Genomic DNA, 20,488 nt, shown 5'->3' on the forward strand with positions numbered 1-20,488 from the left:
TTGGCTGAATGTTATGGACTATAAAAACAAGATGGCTACTGAGGATCAGTCCTCTCTTCCATGACATAATTCCAGAATGGTTTAAATTCCCAAACATTGACCTTTCAGTACACTTTCTTAAATAACCTGATTTTTATTGCGCAAATGTACAGCAATGGCACGGTTAACATCAAAGCATTAGGACGTTTTCGGTGAATATTTTCATAAAACAAAACAAAAGGGAACGTGTTATAAATGCGCGTGCACGTGTTACAGAAACGCGCATTACGACATTCCCGCCCTCTGCCAGCGCTCAACATCTTACCCTGTGACCAAGGTTGGCCAATGAATGTGAAGTACAGGGCACGAGCATGTGTTTGTGATCGCGCACGTAAGGCCGGTATTTTAATCGGGAGCGGGTACGTGCGCGTACACGTCTATTCGTTGTGTGGCGGCGTAGAGAAGCGCAAATAGAGTAACCATGGCTGACGAGAAACCCAAGGTGAGTTGCTTGAAAATATGCTTATATCTCATCACATTTTTTTTACATACATAACTCAAATAGAACTAAGGAAAAATGTACATGTAATATTTCCTTACTTGAGATCTTAGTAGACTCAAGTTTTGAAAATGCAAGTACTCCATTGGAGACACCGGAAGACCGGTGCACGCGCCTGCATGGGCGCGTGGCTTGCTGCTTGAATCGCAGCCAACTAGCGTTTGCTCGCTGAACATGACAGTAAGCAATGCATGCACTCTCTTCAGTTCTTAATCTTTTGTATTTGCAAATGGAATCTGACAAACTCAGTTCAGATCCAAGTGGTTGTATCAGTCATCACTTTGTCAATTTCTAAAGTTACAAACTTGTTACATTCATTCATGGCTACAGCAAGGGTCCCTCATCTGCTTATGGAGCCAGCTATCACAGCATGTTACAAATGAGTGAAATGGTGTGACTGAGACAGTGTTAAAAACCATGTTTTACTCCTATGTGTTTTCATGTGTAAAAGTATGATCAATATTTTGAAATGCATCAATCGTGTGTGTGTGTGTGTGTGTGTGTGTGTGTGTGTGTGTGTGTGTGTGTGTGTGTGTGTGTGTGTTGACCAATGATCAGATGTTTGACACATACATGTTTAATGTGTCCTCATTTGGATGAATTCTAGAATGTGTAAAGCACCTATCCTGTAGTCAAGCATGATAAATTCCACTCTGTAGACTAAACATTGTCCAAAAACACTTCTTGTCTCATTACATTGCCACAGCGCCATGACTTTTAGAACAAGTAAATAATAGTCAAGACAGATTAACTTGTATGTCACTGCTGAACTATCCAAGGCTCTTGTAAGTGTTCTATAAAACTTTAAATATTTGGTCTATTTTCACTGTTCAGAAACTGCTTATATTCAGACAGTACACTGCTGACAAATTCTCTGAGTAAATGTTTCTGCTGGCCTAAAATCAATGATGGTCATATCAAGGTTGCCATTAGCCTGGGACCTGACTGATAATTTGCTTTGCATCAACTGTATCAGCCAAGCAACATTTGTATCTGATCGTCCCAGGCAAGGTTAACATTAGCTGCTTTTATCAACGCTAGTATTCACACACTAGTATTCACACACTAGCGTTACTAGGAATTACCTTGCAAAAAAATTGAATAGTCTGCAAGAATACAGAAGTTAAATAAAATTCAATTTCAACTTACTCTGTTGATTGTCTGTAGGGCTGGTCTTTATGCAGAGGGGACATTGAGGAAAAAACATCTAATAGAACATTTAGAATTTCCAAACGTGGGTCTATTGTCGACCCAATTACTCTCCCCTTACCTCGTGTCAAAATAAAAGTCCTGCACGGCCCCATACCAGCACAAAAGATAGCAAGAACTTTTATTTTGACATGAGGTAAGCAGAGAGGAACTGACCTCGCTGAGGAACTGCATGGGTCGACAACAGATCCACGTTTGGAAAGTGTTTAATTATACGTTCCATTAGATGTTTGTTTTTTCTCAAATTCCCCCCAACATAAGGTCGAAGCCTACAGACAATCGGCAGAGTAAGATGAAAGTTAATTTTATTTAACTTCTGGCTTTTGGCGGACTATTCTGTTTTTTGCAAGCTAATTCCCAGCAACCCTAGTGTGTAAATACTAGCGTTTCTAAAGCAGCTAGGTTACCTTATATTGTATTCAGTGTTTGTCTATATGAGCTAGCCATGTTTAAAGTTGCAATATGTAACTTTTTGGGTGACCTGACAAAATTCACATAGAAATGTGAGTTATCGATATGTCATTCTCATTGAAAGCAAGTTATGTGTGTTATGTGTGCTATTTCTATGCTTCCCATTCTTCAGTTTAGTTTTTAGTCTTTTACTTTTTTACTTTTGTACACCAGCTTCAAACAACTGAAAATACTATATTTTTGGTTATGGAAAATATATTTCACAGCTGTTTAAATGGTACAATAATTCTCTACACTATTCTTGCTTTTGTTGTCACTTAAACTGAAATTAGGTGGACTATTCAACTTTTAACAGTCTTGATTATTTGTCACATGTAATAGTGGGTATCATGGTAATTCTAGACATTACATTTATACAGTATCTGCGTTTCATCTCACTGAATACACCCCCAATGTTTGTTGTGTCCATCAGGAGGGAGTGAAAACAGAAAACAACGACCACATAAACCTGAAGGTGGCGGGACAGGATGGGTCGGTGGTGCAGTTCAAGATCAAGAGACACACGCCGCTCAGCAAACTCATGAAGGCGTACTGTGAGAGACAGGTGAGTCTGACATGGCAACCATGATGATGCCACTGAGTGCACAACATCAGCAGCGGTATCAGAGGGCAAGGTTGAGCTACTACCATATTGGTTATACCTATCAAGTCCTTTTGCATAATGTGCTGAGGAGGTAGAGGTGGTTTCTGGACAGAGGCCAAGCCATAAGCAAGTAGCAGCACCTCTACCCTATACATAGGGCCAGGACCAGTATTCACAAAGTGTCTTAGGGTGGGAGTGCTGATCAAGGATCAGGTCCCGCTCTGTCCATGTCATTTATTCATTGTGATCTAAACGGGCCAAGTCAAAACTGGTCCTATGTCATCATTCTCCTCCAGAGAGGAAGAGGAATGATTAATATTCCTGCACAATGTCTATTTAGAATTTATTATCGCACACTGTATTGCACAATTCCCTGGCACATTTGTAAATATCCTACTTCAATTTGTTTGAGTGCCTCCTTGTATCTTAGTAACATTTTAATCCTCGTTTTTATTTATTGAGTTCTTTTTAGTAGTCTTTTATTTACTTAATTACTTTCCTATTGTCGAGAGGTGAACCTGTAATTAAGCATTTCTTTGCACTGTGTACTCCACGTATCTCATGTGTACAGGTATATGACTAATAAACTTGAACTCTGAATGCTTTATGACTATGGGCCCACAAACTTTTCCCGAATGACCTGACCTGAAAAAAGTCCTGACCCTAACTATGGGAATACAGGGGTTGATGAAAGATGACCGCACATGTTATCCAGTGAGGACAAGGAAACTCATTGAAGAGAGAACACAATACATGCACCCTTTTATACACTTGTATCTCTTTGATCTGTTCACTGTCAGATGTAGTCTACATTGTCTGTGACAGGAGACGAGCGCTATGGACTGTGTTGTCTTCGTCATATTATCATCTTCCTTTTCATCGTCCTCATTATTCCAGTGTCCAGCTCTATGTGTGGTTAAGACCGTTGGGCCAGTAACTGGAAGGTCGCTGGCTCGAATCCCTGAGCTGAATAGGTGAAATATATTTTTGGTGTCTTTGAGCAAGGCTCTTAACCCTAATTGCTCCTGTAAGTCGCTCTGGATAAAAGCATCTGCTAAATGACTAAAATGTAATTTAGTAATGACTCTTCTGATTTTAGTTCTTGAAACACTTTTTATTTGGTCAAATACCCTTTATTTTAATATGCACCAAATGTACTTGTCATGTTCAATGCAATTTGCATTAGTAAGGCTTAAGCTTAACTTGCCTATCTCTCTGGCTGTAGGCTGATTAGTAAATACTAAGCCTTACTGCTGGATCATTATCGCCAATCTGATCTGTGCTATTTATGATCTTACAGGCTAATTGAGGGGATTTACACTGCATTACCTAATAAGTACTTTTAAAATAGGGTTCTTGGCTTTGGATTCTCCCAACATATCAAAGGTCTTTTTGTTCTCTTCCCTTGTGCACTTGGAGCTGTTCTGTTCTACATGTCTTTTTGAATGATTGTGTTCATGCTGCTTGCACTGGCAAGTGTAGAGATGGAGGCAGAGATGTAGCAACTGAGCCTTTGCTCTCTAGTGCTAGGCCTGTCTTATCCAGGCTTGCCCAGGCCTAATCTCAATGCAGCGTGTGCGTGCCCACCCATAATGGATCTTGTGTGTCTCTTTAGCCCAGTGAAGTCATGGAAGTAGGCCAGGCTCTACATGCTTTGTTGAGTAGAAGCCACTTCCCTCCCTATCCTGTTGTTTCTTCCTTTATCTGATAAAAATTAGGTCGGCCAACGTGGATATGGAGTGGCAATATCGTAACGCCCTTCCCTATCTCCTCATCCCTTCCTTTCTGCAGTGTTTTCATTCACAAAGTAGAGAAGCGACAGGAGTTTTTAAAGGAATGGCTAACCTTGCTTCTTCAGTGCCGTACACTATTAATGGATTGCTTGGCAAGGGTTGGGAAAACGTTTTCTTTGGACATTTGACTTGGAGAGATTGTTTTGTGCCAGACAGTTTAATGGAATTTAGTATCTGTGTGTCTGTGTCTGTAGGGGTTGACAATTAGGCAAATCCGGTTCCGGTTCGATGGACAGCCTATAAACGAGACAGACACACCTGCACAGGTAATCCTGGAGTCTCATGGGAGGAACTGATTTGTTACGTCAATTCACTCTATTTCGCTTGAACAACACCATTCCAGCAATAACATTAGACATTCCTCCCTGTTTTGAGAATACCAATGAACATTTGTGCATGTCAAAAGAATGTTAAATGCAAAATGTCTTCTAACGAAAGTTTTCCATTCACGGCTAATATATGTACATTTTTGTCATGAATGCCATGTCATCTAATGAAATCGGGTTTTATATCAAATTGACTTAATTTCCTTCCTTTTTCCTGACAGTTGGAAATGGAGGATGAAGATACGATCGACGTTTTCCAGCAACAGACAGGAGGCCTCTACTAGCATGTCAAGTACTCCCCCACATCTTCCTCCACCCCCCAGACGGCTGCTTTGCAGCTTGTCCCATTTTCCACCACAGAACCAATACCATGCGGAAGACTTCCTGCTCACAGTTATACATAACTGTTGATGTATAGTGTTTTCATTCTTGCCTTTGTTTCCTTCCTGTTTTGTACATAAACAACCTCCGCTAAAACAACTCAGATTTGAGTAACATTCATACAAGGTGTGCTGCGAATAAATGCAACAAGATCCAGCTCTTAAAAAGTCCATTGTTTTGGTGACTTGTTGGTTCACTTATTCAGAGATCAAGAAATGCTATTTTCCACCCGTTCACTGTTTGAGAATAAGACTGGTTTGTTATTCAACTTAATTTTCTGTTGTCGGTTTCAGAAAATTGGTTTTATATCTTTTTTATATAGTAGTGGTTGTGTAGAATGAAACATGTCTTGAACATAGTTTGACTAGGCCATGCTTGTAATAAGGAAACCCTGAAGAGATGTTTTAGTCCAGGTAAACATCTGTATTGTCTCATAAATGTCTTGTTAAAATAAAGTTATTCTCTCTTTTTAACCAAACTCAATTTATTTTGTCTCTGTTTCGTGGGTGACTGGGTCATTAAAACTGGTGAAAATATTTGTAATCATTCATTTTAAGAGTGTGTCCTTGTGCGTACAACAGCTCATGCTCACTAATCCCCCTTTTCAGTATGAAAACATAATTATGGAGATTTTATCAGTGAAAAACCACCACAGTGATTGAACTGTAAAGCTTGATGATCTCTACTGACTGTATAAAATACCACGTAGCAATGTTGGCACTGTCAGTGTAAAGAGTCACTCAAAATGGGGAAAGAGGATGTTAGGACAGTGGGACTACTGTATGAAGACAAGCCAAACAAGTATAGTAACTCTTGAGTAACATTGTGTCCATACTCATCATTGGATAACATATTGATACTGTAAAGATACTGACAGCATTTTTATCTAAATCAAGAACTAATATAAGATACAGAATGGGAATGAAACTGGTAGTAAATAGCACTTAATATGATTTAAGGTGACTTTTTGAGACAATTGCTTCGCACAGGGGGGAGAATGTTGCCTTTCAAAGAAAAACGATTGACGTCGACTGGTGGTATGTGCCACCAACCAGAAAGAGGGTCGGTAAGGGTCCGTCCAACCAGAGCGAGTGGAACTGAGGTGGGCTGGGACTTATGGGCTGGGATAACTTGTCGCTGCGCTCTTCCTTCTGGTCTCTCGGGCGCTCAGTCGGGTGGAGTCAGTATTTCAGTTTCTGTGTGTCCTGCGGATGATTTAGAAAATCACATTTTTGTAGTTTATCGTGTTACATATTGAAATACGAAAGTAGTGAATTAGACAGTCGAAATGACGACGACAAAAACATTTCAAGGGATGGATCCCGGTGCGAAAAGCAGTTCCAGGTAAAAATGAAATCCGAAAAATCTTCATGGACAAACAAAAGAAAATGGGATCCACTTACCAGCCAGTATTGGAAGCTAACCGTCCAGTTGTTGGGCGGGTGATTTTTCCTGATTTAGCTAAATTGTATTAATGGCACAATTTGTCTTTGTAATTAGCTGATATGATGGCGTGAAAGAGGGCATTTGGGCTCGTAGCGGCATCAGCGACCTGGTTACTACTGCGAGCGATTCCATCTACCACACCAGAGGCCCGTGGCGTTAGTGGAAGTTGGGATTTAGCTTTGAAAATGAGCTGTTTAGTGTAAAGGACTCGGCATCAGGACACATTTAAACAGAATGGACAATTTGAGGTTAACTTCGCTAATCACATAGCTATCTATAGTAGTTGTCTGTCTGGACTTGTTAACTTGTCTACTTCGCTAGCTAGTGACTGGTATGGATTGCTAGCTCACATTCTGGCTAGCAGCAAGCTCAGCTGTCGCGTAACACTTTTATTTGCAGAAACAAGCACTTGCTTTTCGTTTGCAAACTCCAAACCCTATAGTCTGTAGGCCTCTGGTGCCCCAAAACTGGGTAACTTGTTAGTTAGGTAGCTAGATTTGCCTGCGTGCCAAGTTTAGCTCCTTTTATGGATGTTTCTAAGAATACGGCGGACCCAAACAATTTATTAGGAGTTAATTAAATCATTTTAAAAATATGTATTGTCTACGTTTTGATGACTTATTTGAGGCTAAGGGACTGCACGCAATCAACTTTGTTTCACTGCCAGAAAAACTGATGCACCGCGTGCATTCATGCTATAGTATGGGACCTCCTGCCTTTGCGGCGGCTGGATGTCATGGTGAGGAAAAATAGTCAGTTATCTTCCCGTGTTGCGTTTCGGGCAGGCCGGACAATAGGCTATTTGGTTGTTAACACAAAACGTGAGCTGTAACACCGTTTTGGGCTGGATAGTTTTGCTACAAGTAGTCCAACGGTGAAATCATAACCATTCTTTCCGGTATTTGTATTCCAGCTCGCTACGTTGTCGACTAATTGGTGGCTAATGCGGGTTTTACTTGGGGTGGGGGTCTTAGCTAAGCCTGCAAATCTTTGCTCGGTTCATCTTTGCTTTAGCCATCTTGGTCGGCCCGACTGCTGACCAGTCAAGAAATGCAGGCTTTCCCGATAGCAGCAATCCAACTTTGGCAGCCTTTGGTAATCGCAGATAAGGTCATCAAAAGCTTTCAATATATGTGACAGCACCAGGCTCGCTATCTTTTCAATCAATCTCACGTTACTGTTGAACAACTGTCGAGTTGTCCCACTTTTCTAACCACAGTGCCTCTCACAGGAAATATTTGCCGTTTCATTGTTGGGTGGGGTCTCAAATAGCCTTCTCTTTTCAGCCTAGTGGAAAGCATGAGCTCATCTTAGCTGTCACACAAGGGTTAACAAGTCTGGTTTGGACATTACATGAACTAATCGTGGCATACATACAGCACCAGCAATAACCAAATCCAGTTCTTTCATCTCGCCGCTGTCTTGTTTTTTTTTTTACCCCATGGTGGGAGGGAAGTTGATTTTTGTATCCCGTCTGCCTTTGGACAGCTGCCTGGTGTCAGCTGGTGCATTCAGCAGTCTGGAGCTGAATAGAGGGGAGGAGGGGTCGGGGAATGGCTCTGCAAACGCATCAATTCCTCCACCCGACTGTCCTTAGTCAAGGGGGAAAAAGTCTTTCCTTCTCATTCTTGTGACCCTCCTGTTCGCTAGGAGGAAAGAATGTCGGTTTGGAAGTGGGCTTTGTGGGCTGTGGTTATCCTCTCTTGCCTTTTTGCTATTCAGATCACATATTAAGTCTATCTGATGTTTTCTTTTATCTTGACATTGTTCCATGTGCTTAAGCGCAGGCCATGTCCAGCCACGATCTAGCTTAGATTTCTCCAATCAAATGTTGGAACGGCTCTGCTGTGTGGAATGATAGCCATCCCATGTGTAACTGCTGCGGAATTTCTGCCGAGCTCAAATCAGTGACTGGCTAGCCTGGCAGATTGCAGGCGCGTGGAGTCAGCTGTAGGCAGGAGAGGTTGTGAGTATCCCTCGGTCTGACAGCTGGGGCTTAGGGAGTGGACCCTACTGTGAATGAATGGAGAGAAAGAGGACTGGAGCAATGAGGTGTCTGTGTGGCCTCAGAGCAATATGTTTGTTTTTGTTGTGTAATGATTTCAGCAGTGCTGCCGCTGATCACTGGTGTGTGACATGGTCTTTGTATATTTAGCATGTCCTGGGAGAGGGGGTGTCAGTTCAATAGTGTGTGTGGCAGTCAGTCAAATGACAGTCCTGACCCTCCCTTTGTTGTCCTGCAGGGTGCTGCGGCCGCCGGGCGGGGCCTCCAACATATCGTTCGGCACAGACGAAACCCCCCCTGTACGCAAGAACAAAATGGGCTCCAACATTTTCCTAGAGCCCGACGATCCCCACGCCCATCGGAGGAGCAACCCACCCGGTACTTCCTAGCTACTCACATTGGTTCAAAACCAGTGTACGCACACATCCAACAAACATCCACTGGGGCAGGGTACAAAAATGTGGCATGGCAAAAGAATAGCCACACACACTAAGTGCTCGAACAATGGGCCCAAAATGGGAATCATGCTGACAAAGACCCTTTGGGGTAAAACTGTGGGCATTCATTCAATCAGTGTCCAGACTCCAGTCAATCACGTTGGATAATGTGCATCGTGTACTGTTTTTCCACCTGACCTACATAGACTGACTTGTAGTACAGCAGGGCCTTGATGGGGGAGCCAGCTCTGTCTGTCAGGCTGGATCTGGCTGACCCTCCCTGGCTCTGGTAGTGTATACCTACACATGTAAAGAAGGGTGTGGTAGGAACTGATCTCACATGGCACAGGATCACATGTTTTCACAATTGCATCACCTCTATGTAGTAATCCATTTACTGTTGTAGTGGCTTATCTGTGCCCACGCATGAAGTGTGGAGAATGTGGTGTGCATGTGTGTTAACTGTAACCTCTGACCTTCGGAGCCGACAGCTGCATGCAGTGTTCACACTCTGCCTTCCTGCTATTCCACATTGTCTCAGGTTAGGTACAAGGTCAGTTCAGACAAACGACCGGTGTCATGGTATGCACATTTTAATGGATACACCTGGATTATTAGGGTAGGTTGGCTTCAGGGCCGTCTCGTCTGGAAGTTGAGAACTTGGTCTAGGCTAGCCTGTATTTAATGACAATTGCATTAGTCGATATATTTCCATGAATATACATGGATTTTCTGGGTGTGTTTAGGTCTGGATATTCTTGGATTGCATGCCCTGTTTTCTCTGTTAGTAGGCTATAGGATGTCGTCTTAAGCTGCTGTTTGCCTAATGACATCACAGTCTGGAAATGTAGCCAAAGAGATTTCTATTGGCTCCGTGAATGTAGAAGATAGCCAACAATGTATCGTTGTTTCTTTGGTCTTCAACTTCAAGGATAGTCACGGGAGGTCACTAACCTTGAAGTTAGAAGGCATGACCATGCATGAATATATACTTAAAGGAGTAGTTCACTATCCCAATTTGTAAGTCGCTCTGGATAAGAGCGTCTGCTAAATGACTTAAATGTAAATGTTATAACTTTGTTAATGGTTCCTCACCCTGAAAGTAGTCTGGACCAAGACAAAAACATTAATCTGTTCAGTTTTCTTTAAACAGCCACTACAAACTTCAGCTAACCTCAGCCACTACAGAATGTCAAAATCACCTGTATTCAATTCAAATCAACTCCACATTTTGTTTACCTAAAGGTGATTTTTGGCCTTTTAAAGAATTATACAATTATAGAAACATGCTCGCATGCCCCCATCACTTCCATTGCTTGTCTGTCTAAAGAACTGAACCATGAATTAGTTTCTCCTGGCTCATAGACTACTTTCAGAGTGAGGAACCATCTAACATCAAGTTGTAAAATGGTGAACTAGTCCTGTACATGTATGATCATACTTACTTTACACAACCATAATGACATATTTGGTTGGGAAGTTCCACCCACTTGGTGTAGTAGAATATATGCCGCGATGTAGCATTGTGGTATTTAAATTCAGCCGTTGGCCTCTGCTTCCATTGCTTTTGCCATAGCCTTTTCTGGTGATGCCCGGTGAAATGATCCTTAGTGGGTTTTATTCAAGGGCCAACTCCCAGCCCCACACCAGCCATTCTGCAGTCAGAGCAGTACCATAGGCCATCATTGGAAATCAGACTTTGTTCTTAACTGACTTGCCGAGTTATATAAAGTACTGAGCTTCATAACAATCCACTGAACCAGTGTGACGTATCTCTGCCTGTTTATCTTTTAGCCTCTGAAATGGGAACTGTGATGCACATATTGGAATTACACTCCATACAAAATAATCCAGGTGAAGATTTGGTCATTTAGTACCTCCTACATAATGGCCAAAAATCCAGCTGTTTGAGCTTAATATTGTACAGCAAGATGTACGTCTATCAATCTCAATGTTTAATTTAAATGTAATGGCACTATAGTCAATTAAAGCATCACTTATTGGCCATGTCCACGGTTTATGTCCCATTGCCAAAGCTAATGTAAAAGCAGTCATTCAGCAGGGCCTGATAAACAGATGCAGAGCCATAATAAAGGAAACCTTGTTGAGTCACTGTGCCATTACTTCACAATGCTTTCTCCTCTCACTTCATTAACAAGCAGTGATATATTGACCAAGAATCATCCCTTTGTCTGGCTTTGTTCCTTCTAGTCATAAATGTTAGGTAGACCAATCTGTTGACTTCCCATTGTTTCTGCTGTACAGTTGTTGCTCAGTGGGGGTTTGTATGGGACTGTAGCCTAGCTTAAATGTTGTCCAAAATGCCCTTTCGCTGAGTGGGGTATGTGGGTTAGCCTATGAGTTTTGGCTCAGCATTTGTCTGGATTAGCCTTCATCCACTGGCTGCTTTGCTGCTTGGTCTGTTGGTATCTGTCTGAGACTGAGAGGCCATCGGATTTGTTTGCATTAGTGGTTTTCCGCATTTTCTCATGTCATCTTGGCAAATAGTTCCTAGCAGTATTATGCTCAGTAAAAACATTGCCATACTGCATGTTAGTCACTCGGTTCCACTAAAACAGGAATTTACCACAAATCAAGAGGGTAAAGCAAACTGTTACCAGCCTTCCACACCAGTCTTTAATCCATTTAGACCCATTCAACCAAATGGTCAAATCAGGCCAGTGAAAACGTTTGTTTTGATCAATGAAATGTAAAGTGGAAACAACCCGTAATGAAACTGTCATGTTTTTATTAGCACTTCTAGTATTGACACTCCATTAACTATCATTAGGCCTAATACTAGTCCCTATCACTGACCTAAACCCTTCTCTCAGAGAGCTACTGTGTATGCAGGCTATTACTCCGACCCTGTTGTGTTACTCAACCGAGTCAGTTCATCAAGGTCCTGGTCAGCAGCTAATTAGTAGAGTCAGGTGTGCTGGAAAACCTACAGGAGGTAGCTCTCCCGGAGGAGGTCTGCTTTACAGAACTCTAGTAGTGAGGTCATCTCCTCTGACTCATTTGTGAAGTCTGAGTCATCGCTTATTAACTGGGTGTTGTTTCTCTCCGTAGGCGGGACGGCCAAGGGTACTCTGTGCGGAGAACCATCCGCCCCCCTTAGACGGTGCCAGCAGCCGCTCCTCTTCCCCAAAAACAATGAGACAGACGAGGTCATCACCTCCATCAACATTCCTTTAGGGGTAAGGGTGAGGGGTCACTGACATTGACACATGTCGGCCATTGTTTTATTCATAGATGTAATGTGTGTGTTTTCCACTGGTAGAAACCAAGTCAAGTGTCTTACAAGTCTGCTGTCATGGATGGTTTTCAGTGAATCTCAGTCCTGTGTTTTTGAACTGCCTTAAATGCCGTTGATGTAGTAAAATGACTCAGCCAAAATAAAGTAAAATGCTGACTGTTATTATTCTCCATCTGACAGGTTGAGGAGTGCCAGCAGGCAAACAATGGTAAGTATCTCTGGTTCCATTTCCAATGGCAGTATTTTAATATATGGTATTTATATACAGTACCAGTCAAAAGTTTGGACACACCTATTCATTCAAGGGTTTTTCTTTATTTGTACCGTAGAATAATAGGGAACACATCAAAACTGTGAAATAACACATGGAATCATGTAGTAACCAAAAATGTGTTAAACAAATCAAAATATATGTAATATTTGAGATTCTTCAAAGTAGCCACCCTTTGCCTTGACAGCTTTGCACTCTTGGCATTCTCTCAACCAGCTTCATGAGGTAGTCACCTGGAATGCATTTCAATTAACAGGTGTATCTTTCTAAAAGTTATTTTGTGGAATTTCTTTCCTTTATGTGTTTGAGCCAATCAGTTGTGTTGTGACAAGGTAGGGGTGGTATACAGAAGATGGCCCTATTTGGTAAAATACCAAGTCCATATTATGACAAGAACAGCTCAAATAAGCAAAGAGAAACAACAGTCCATTACTTTGACTGAACTTCATGTGTTAATCTGGAAAATTAAGAGCGTTTAAAGTTTATTCAAGTGCAGTCGCAAAAACAATGAAGTGCTATGATGAAACTGTCTCTCTTGAGAACCGCCACAGGAAAGGAAGACCCAGAGTTACCTCTGCTGCAGAGTATAAGTTCATAAGAGTTACCAGCCTCAGAAATTGCAGCCGGAATAAATGCTTCAGAGTTCGAGTAACAGACTCATCTCATCATCAACTGCTCAGAGGAGACTGCGTGAATAAGGCCCTCATGGTCGAATTGTTGCATAGAAACCACTACTAAATGACACCAATAAGAGACTTGCTTGGGCCAAGAATCAGGAGCAATGGACATTGGACCAGTGGAAGTCTGTCCTTTGGTCTGATGAGTCTAGATTTTAAATTTTTGGTTCCAACCACCGTGCCTTTGTGAGACGCAGAGTAGGTGAACAGATTATCTCCGCATGTGGGTTCACAGCATGAAGCGTGGAGGCGCTTTGCTGCTGACGCTGTCTGATTTATTTAAAATTCAAGGCACACTTAATCAGCATGGCTACCACATAATTCTACAGCAATACGCCATCCCATCTGGTTTGTGCTTAGTGGGACTATCATTTGTTTTTCAACAGGACAATAACCCAACACACCGCCAGCCTGTATAAGGGCTATTTGACCAAGAAGGAGAGTGATGGAGTGTTGCATCAGATGACCTGGCCTCCACAATCACTTGACCTCGACCCAATTGAGATGATTTGGGATGAGTTGGACTGCGGAGGGAAGGGAAAGCAGCCTACAAGTGCTGAGCAGATGTGGGAACTCCTTCAAAACTGTTGGGAAAAGCATACCGGGTGAAGCTGGTTGAGAGAATGTCAAGTGTGCAAAGCTGTCATCAAGGCAAAGGGTTGCTACTTTGAAGTATCTAAAACTCAGCAAAAAAAGAATCGTCCTCACTGTCAACGTGTTTTATTTTCAGCAAGCTTAACATGTAAATATTTTTCATGAACGTAAGATTCAACAACTGAGACACAAACTGAACAAGTTCCACAGACATGTGACTAACCTAAATTGAATAATGTGTCCCTGAAATAAAGGGGGCGTCAAAAGTAAGTCAGTATCTGGTGTGGCCACCAGCTGCATAAAGTACTGCAGTGCATCTCCTCATGGACTGCATCAGATTTGCCAGTTCTTGCTGTGAGATGTTACCCCACCAAGGCATCTGCAAGTTCCTGGACATTTCTGTGGGGAATGGCCCTAGCCCTCACCCTCCGATCCAATAGGTCCCAGGTGTGCTCAATGGGATTGAGATCCGTGCTCTTCGCTGGCCATGGCACAACAATAACATTCCGGTCTTGCAGGAAATAACGCACAGAATGAGCAGTATGGCTGGTGGACTTGTCATGCTGGAGGGTCATGTCAGGATGAGCCTGCAGGAAGGGTACCACGTGAGGGAGGATGTCTTCCTTGTAATGCACAGCGTGGAGATTGCCTGCAATGACGACAAGCTCAGTCCGATGATGCTGTGACACACCGTCCCAGACCATGACGGACTCCACCTCCAAATCGATCCCGCTCCAGAGTACAGGCCTCGGTGTAGTGCTCATTCCTTCGACGATAAACGCAAATCCGACCATCACCCCTGGTGAGACAAAACCGCAGCTCGTCAGTGAAGAGCGCTTTTTGCCAGTCCTGTCTGGTCCAGCGACGGTGGGTTTGTGCCCATAGGTGACATTGTTGCCGGTGATGTCTGGTGAGGACCTGCCTTTACAACAGGCCTACAAGCGCTCAGTCCAGCCTCTCTCAGCCTATTGCGGACAGTCTGAGCACTGATGGAGGGATTGTGCGTTCCTGGTGTAACTAGGGCAGTTGTTGTTGCCATCCTCTACCTGTCCCGCAGGTGTGATGTTCGGATTTACCGATCCTGTGCAGGTGTTGTTACACGTGGTCTGCCACTGCGAGGACGTTCAGCTGTCCTTCCTGTCTCCCTGTAGCGCTGTCTTAGGTGTCACAGTACGGACATTGCAATTAATTGCCCTGGCCACATCTGCAGGCCACATGCCTCCTTGCAGCCTCCTTGCAGCATGCCTACAGCACTATCACGCAGATGAGCATTGACCCTGGCCTTCTTTCTTTTGGTGTTTTTCCAGAATCAGTAGAAAGGCCTCTTTAGTGTCCTAAGCTTTCATAACTGTGACCTTAATTTTCTTCCGTCTGTAAGCTGTTAGTGTTTCAACAAATGTTCCACAGGTGCATGTTCATGAATTGTTAATGGTTCATTGAACAAGCATGGGAAAGTGTTGTCACCCTTTACAATTAAGATCTGTGAAGTTATTTGGATTTTTACAAATTATTTTTGAAAAACAGGGTCCTGAAAAATATACTTCTTAACTACATGATTTCATATGCCATTTAATAGTTTGTCTTTACCATTACTATTTACTTGACTATAGTGAAAATAAAGAAACCCTTGAATGAGTAGGTGTTCAAACCTTTGACTGCTACTAAAATAATTTAGTTTCCAATGATGAATCTCATTGAAGTCTTTTGAAGAGACACCACTTAAAAGAAGTCCCTACCAGACTGGAAGGAAAGATTCCACATTCCTCGTTCTCTCAGCTGTCTGTAAACAGCAGTGCATGACTCCCATTAGTTACGAATGGCCACAATGAATAGCATCATGGTGGACCGTGGCAGCCCTGATAATTCCACCCTTCCATGTTCCATGTTTCTCCCTTTGTTTTCAACAATGACATTTGTCATACCTGTGAAGTTTGTCCTGACCTTGTTGATCTAACCAGGAGAAACTCTGGTGTCCCAGTTAAACAGCACATGACTCATAGAGGGCTTTTATTTAGGCTTTTTATTTTTAGGGCACACCTTGTAGTCAACTCAATCAGATTCTCTCTGATCCAGTTGTGCCCTTTCATAATGTCTGTGGTCAGTCGTCTGTTCTGTAGTGATATAATGCTGTTCCTATGAGGAGCAAGGCTATTTATTAACTTCCAGGTGCTGCAAACATTAGTGATGGTGTTCTTGGATAATGCAGGGTTAAGGCTTCACACATCATCTTGGTGCATTTAAAAATAGATACTACACCCGTTCCACTGTTATGGTCTTGTCTAAGCACTGTAGACGGGGGAGTGAAGTGGTACTGGACTGGCAGCGGACCCTGGGAGGATCTTGTCTGGTCCCTCCAAGTGTTTGACTGACACTGATGTTGTACAATTCTCAGGTGTAAAATGTAATCCAAGCAGTGTTCTGAAGGAAAAAACACAGCTTTATGTTCCTTGACACCGAAATAGGCTTAACAACACTGGTTTAACACACTTTGCCGATGTGCTGCTGTAAGCCCCTACTGACTACATACTGTAATGGCTCTCAGGAAATTTGACTTTGAGATTCTACATCACTAATGGGCAATTGACAGCCTGTTTCTCCAGCAGTGTGATTTCATTCCAGATGACATTTGCCTCATGGAGGACTGTTGAGTTCAATTTATTGCATCTGCTTTGAATTGAGTTATGCTAGTACATTTATGCACATTTTACTGAAAGCAACACATTTTTCTGAATCTATCCCTTGTTATCTGTTGAGCTTTCATTTGGAAAGTGGTAGCAGGACCCATCAGGTTGTCCTTTCTACAACCAAAGTGCTACTGTTATCAGATATCCTATCAATTCAAGGTTTGGATGATATTTACACTGAACATAAATATAAATGCTACATGTCAACTGTTTGTTTCATGACCTGAAATATAAAATCCCAGAAGTGTTCCATATGCAGAAATATCTTACTTCTCTCATTGTGAACAAATTTGTTTACATCCCTTATTGTGAGCATTTCTCCTTTGACGAGAACCCATCCACCTGACTGGTGTGGCATATCAAGAAGCTGATTTAAACAGCATGCTCATTACACAGGTGTACCTTGTGCTGGGGACAGTAAAAGGCCAGTTTTGTCACAATGCCATAGATGTCTCAAGTTGAGGAAATCTCTACTAGAGCTGTAGCCAGATAATTTAATGGTCATTTCTCTACCATAAGCTGCCTCCAATGTCGTTTTAGGGAATGCGGCAGTGTCCAACCACTGAGCATTTGTATGGTGTCTTGTGGGCAAGTGGTTTGCTGAAGTCAATGTTGTGAACAATGCGCCCCATTTGTGGCGGCGAGGTTATGCTATAGGCAGATAAGCTAAGGACAACGAACACAATTGTAATGCTTAGATGGCAAGATCCCAAGGCCCATTTCTTTTGAATGTATCTGTGACCAACAGATGCATATCTGTATTCCCAGTTGTGAGATCCATAGATTAGGGCCTAAATAATAGATTTAAAATGAATGATTTTGGGTCATATGAAATGTAACTCAGTATATTCTTTACAATTGTTTCATGCAGCATTTTATATTTTTGTTGAAGATATAAGTGTTTAAGTGCTGTGCCTCTCTCCATTCCAGCATGGCTAGATCATAGGCTGTGTTTACACAGGCAGCCCAATACTGATTTTCTTCTTCTTTTTTTATTACCAGAATTGTCCTTTTGGGCAATCAGATCCACTCTCTTGCCAATAATTGGGCCAAAGATCAGTTCAGCTGCCTGTGTAAACGCAACCTGAGTCATATCATATGGATCTGATCAGTGGGCCAGGTAGTGATGACCCTGATAGTGTCGTCTCCTCTGTGTTTTGTGGTAAAGTAGACTGCCCCGAGGAACCTGAAGAGATGGAGGAGGCACCACAGCCCTCTGCCCCCTCGGGAGTTGCCGCCAACGCAGCAGCCCCCCCCGGCCGAAGAAACCCCCCAGGGGGCATGTCCAGCCTCATCCTGGGTTGAGGTCTGGTTTTGTTGGAAGGTTTTTATTTTTGAAAGAATTGCCCCCATTTCCCCCTTCCCCACCTCAGTCCCACTGTTCTTCCACACTGTCTGATACAATCCACCACATCCCCTCTGAGCCATGGAATTTGCCCCCCTACCTGCCAACCCCCTCATGTTTTTACTTTTTTCTAATTAAAGAGAACCGTTGACAGAAGCACTTTATGTATCTCTTTTTCCCCTCCCCCATTTCAGTCCATTCTGTAGTGTGCCTATATTGCGCCTGATGGAAAAGGCATGTTTTTGCTTGTCTCATTCTCGCCCTGTTGTAAATGGTAAAGAAAAGTATTCAAAAAAGATTTGATGCGTGAATTTCTAAATACAATAAAGATTGATATGAATTTGTTCATTTTGCTCCTGGTTTAATTTTTATCAGAGGAAAGATGTATTTTATGTGGATCTCACAAATGTTTTTAGTTATGCATGTTATACCACATAGATAACTTACTGTGAGCCAACTATTTGAAGCCATAAGTGAAAGATCTGAGTAACGATTTGGTCAGATAAATCCCATTTTACATGTTAAGACACTTCCAAAGCACTTTTATAATAATGTCCACATGGTGGGGCTGATACCGTCTGGAACACATTGGGCGTGGGAATGACTCCCCCCCCCCCTCCTTCCCACTGCTGGGAACAGTCAAACGAGGCTGAACCACAAAGTGAACGTATTTTCTGAGCCCGTGAGATTTGCCACCTTTACTGGACTAAAGGGAGATTGGAATCAAATTGTAAGTATTTTGTTTATTGCTGCTGTAACTTTTGGTCGTAACTGAAGAGTAAAATCACACTATATGCTCCCAACAATTGAATGGGTCAACCCAAGAACAATAATTTCGGCAATGCGGTGATTTTTTTTTTTTTTTAAATCACTGTATTGCCTGTCTGAATTTGTTGTCTAATTTCGTTTTCTGCATTGTTGGTTAGTGTCCATAAGTAAGCGTTTCACTGTTAGTCGACAAGTATTATTTGACAAATAACATTAGATTTTTGCCAAACGTTGGTTATTAGGTTTACTCTTTAAATTGTTGGGAGTGTATATAGTGTGAGACTTTATTTTTTGTACATTGACCTTGCTCGCTTAGTAAGCAAAAATAGCATGTTGAGTCAATGCTTGTATTAGTCAAAGCATATTATTCAGGCTATCTACTGTTGCTCTCAGATTTTAATTTAGCACAACCACTGATTGTTGTCAGGTGTGAACCCTTTCCTGTGGAGAGACCACTGTTTCTCAGAACCCCTGTTTGTTTTTCTACTAAGGAGAAAGGCCCTAACATGGCGTTGGTCTTCAGCTTGTCCACTCATGTTTCTCCTCATCACTGGGATGGAGACATCCAAAGTAAGGCATTCTGCAGGCACAATTTGTAGTACTTCTACCTACACCATAACTTCCAAAATGCTCACATTGAATGGTCTAGGAGTTTTGTTTTATCCAAACTACACTTGTCAGTTAACATTTTCTGTACTACAGTCCTGTTTAATTTTGTTTTCTATCTATTGCTTAAACAGGTCTAAGTCAGGGCCCAAAGTTGAAGCAGGTCATCCAGGTGGACTCTGGGAAGGATGCAGTCCTCGAGTGCTCTGTGAACTTCAATGGGAAATCTCCTGGTAATGTAAACAAAAAGGAGGTCTGGTTGTGGAGTCTGGACTAGAATGGTCTTCGCAAAGGTGGACCTGTGTTTTTCTACAACCTATCCAATCAACAATCCTCCAATCCCAGGATGCCGCTGAGCCCAAAATATCAGCTTCCCATGCCACCTGCCAATGAGAGACAAAGTTGTGTCCCTGTTGGTCAAAGAAACCCAGCCTGAAGACGATGGTCCGTATGAGTGTGTGGTGAACACTGACAGTGGAATCACAAATTGTAACTTCATGTTGAATGTCACAGGTCAGCTCACAGGTAACCTCACAGATCAGCTCAAAGCTTTTGGACTCCAACGTTTATAGGTTGGGCCCTGAGTATTTCCCAGTCAGGAAAAACTAAAGGCTTTACACATAAAGGGAACACTAAAATAACACATCCTAGATCTGAATGAAATATTATTAAATACCTTTTTCTTTACATAGTTGAATGTGCTGACAACAAAATCACAAAATTATCAATGGAAATCAAATTTATCAACCCATGGAGGTCTGGATTTGGAGTCACACTCAAAATTAAAGTGGAAAACCACACTACAGGCTGATCCGACTTTGATGTAATGTCCTTATAACAAGTCAAAATGAGGCTCAGTAGTGTGTGTGGCCTCCACGTGCTTGTATGACCTCCCTATAACACCTGGGCATGCTCCTGATGAGGTGGCGGATGGTCTCCTGAGGGATCTCCTCCCAGACCTGGACTAAAGCATCCGCCAACTCCTGGACAGTCTGTGGTGCAACGTGGTGTTGGTGGATGGAGCGAGACATGATGTGCTCAATTGGATTCAGGTCTGGGGAACGGGCGGGCCAGTCCATAGCATCAATGCCTTCC

General features: G+C 42.4%; 2 protein-coding genes across 4 annotated transcripts; both read left to right on the top strand.

Moving 5' to 3' along the window:
• Nucleotides 1-374: 374 nt before the first annotated feature.
• Nucleotides 375-5,779, top strand: sumo2b (small ubiquitin like modifier 2b). Of its 2 annotated transcripts, XM_064986956.1 has the most exons (4): nt 376-481; nt 2,631-2,762; nt 4,789-4,860; nt 5,142-5,779. In XM_064986956.1, exons 1-4 carry the CDS (start codon nt 461-463, stop codon nt 5,202-5,204), a joined length of 288 nt encoding a protein of 95 aa, XP_064843028.1. In that variant the 5' UTR covers nt 376-460; the 3' UTR covers nt 5,205-5,779. The 2 variants fall into 2 exon arrangements, with proteins under 2 accessions (XP_064843029.1, XP_064843028.1); XM_064986957.1 differs by lacking the exon at nt 4,789-4,860 and having other exon boundaries at nt 375-481.
• Nucleotides 5,780-6,435: 656 nt separating this feature from the next.
• Nucleotides 6,436-18,365, top strand: LOC135554578 (jupiter microtubule associated homolog 1-like). 2 transcript variants are annotated; one of them, XM_064986960.1, is made up of 5 exons: nt 6,436-6,645; nt 8,991-9,130; nt 12,262-12,389; nt 12,629-12,656; nt 17,846-18,365. In XM_064986960.1, exons 1-5 carry the CDS (start codon nt 6,590-6,592, stop codon nt 17,977-17,979), a joined length of 486 nt encoding a protein of 161 aa, XP_064843032.1. In that variant the 5' UTR covers nt 6,436-6,589; the 3' UTR covers nt 17,980-18,365. The 2 variants fall into 2 exon arrangements, with proteins under 2 accessions (XP_064843032.1, XP_064843031.1); XM_064986959.1 differs by having other exon boundaries at nt 6,437-6,645; nt 17,843-18,365.
• The last annotated feature ends 2,123 nt before the right edge of the window (nt 18,366-20,488 follow it).

The sequence above is a fragment of the Oncorhynchus masou genome, chromosome 14 (assembly GCF_036934945.1).
Source record: "Oncorhynchus masou masou isolate Uvic2021 chromosome 14, UVic_Omas_1.1, whole genome shotgun sequence".
Taxonomy (NCBI): Eukaryota; Metazoa; Chordata; class Actinopteri; order Salmoniformes; family Salmonidae; genus Oncorhynchus; species Oncorhynchus masou.

Bases quoted from the DNA above. Each gene is read 5' to 3' on its own strand.
- sumo2b (XM_064986956.1), top strand. From the start codon at position 461: ATGGCTGACGAGAAACCCAAG. The intron at 482-2,630 runs GTGAGTTGCTTG...TGTGTCCATCAG, and splicing joins TGGCTGACGAGAAACCCAAG to GAGGGAGTGAAAACAGAAAA. The intron at 4,861-5,141 runs GTAATCCTGGAG...TTTTCCTGACAG, and splicing joins AGACAGACACACCTGCACAG to TTGGAAATGGAGGATGAAGA.
- LOC135554578 (XM_064986959.1), top strand. From the start codon at position 6,590: ATGACGACGACAAAAACATTTCAAGGGATGGATCCCGGTGCGAAAAGC. The intron at 6,646-8,990 runs GTAAAAATGAAA...GTTGTCCTGCAG, and splicing joins GGTGCGAAAAGCAGTTCCAG to GGTGCTGCGGCCGCCGGGCG. The intron at 9,131-12,261 runs GTACTTCCTAGC...TTCTCTCCGTAG, and splicing joins TCGGAGGAGCAACCCACCCG to GCGGGACGGCCAAGGGTACT.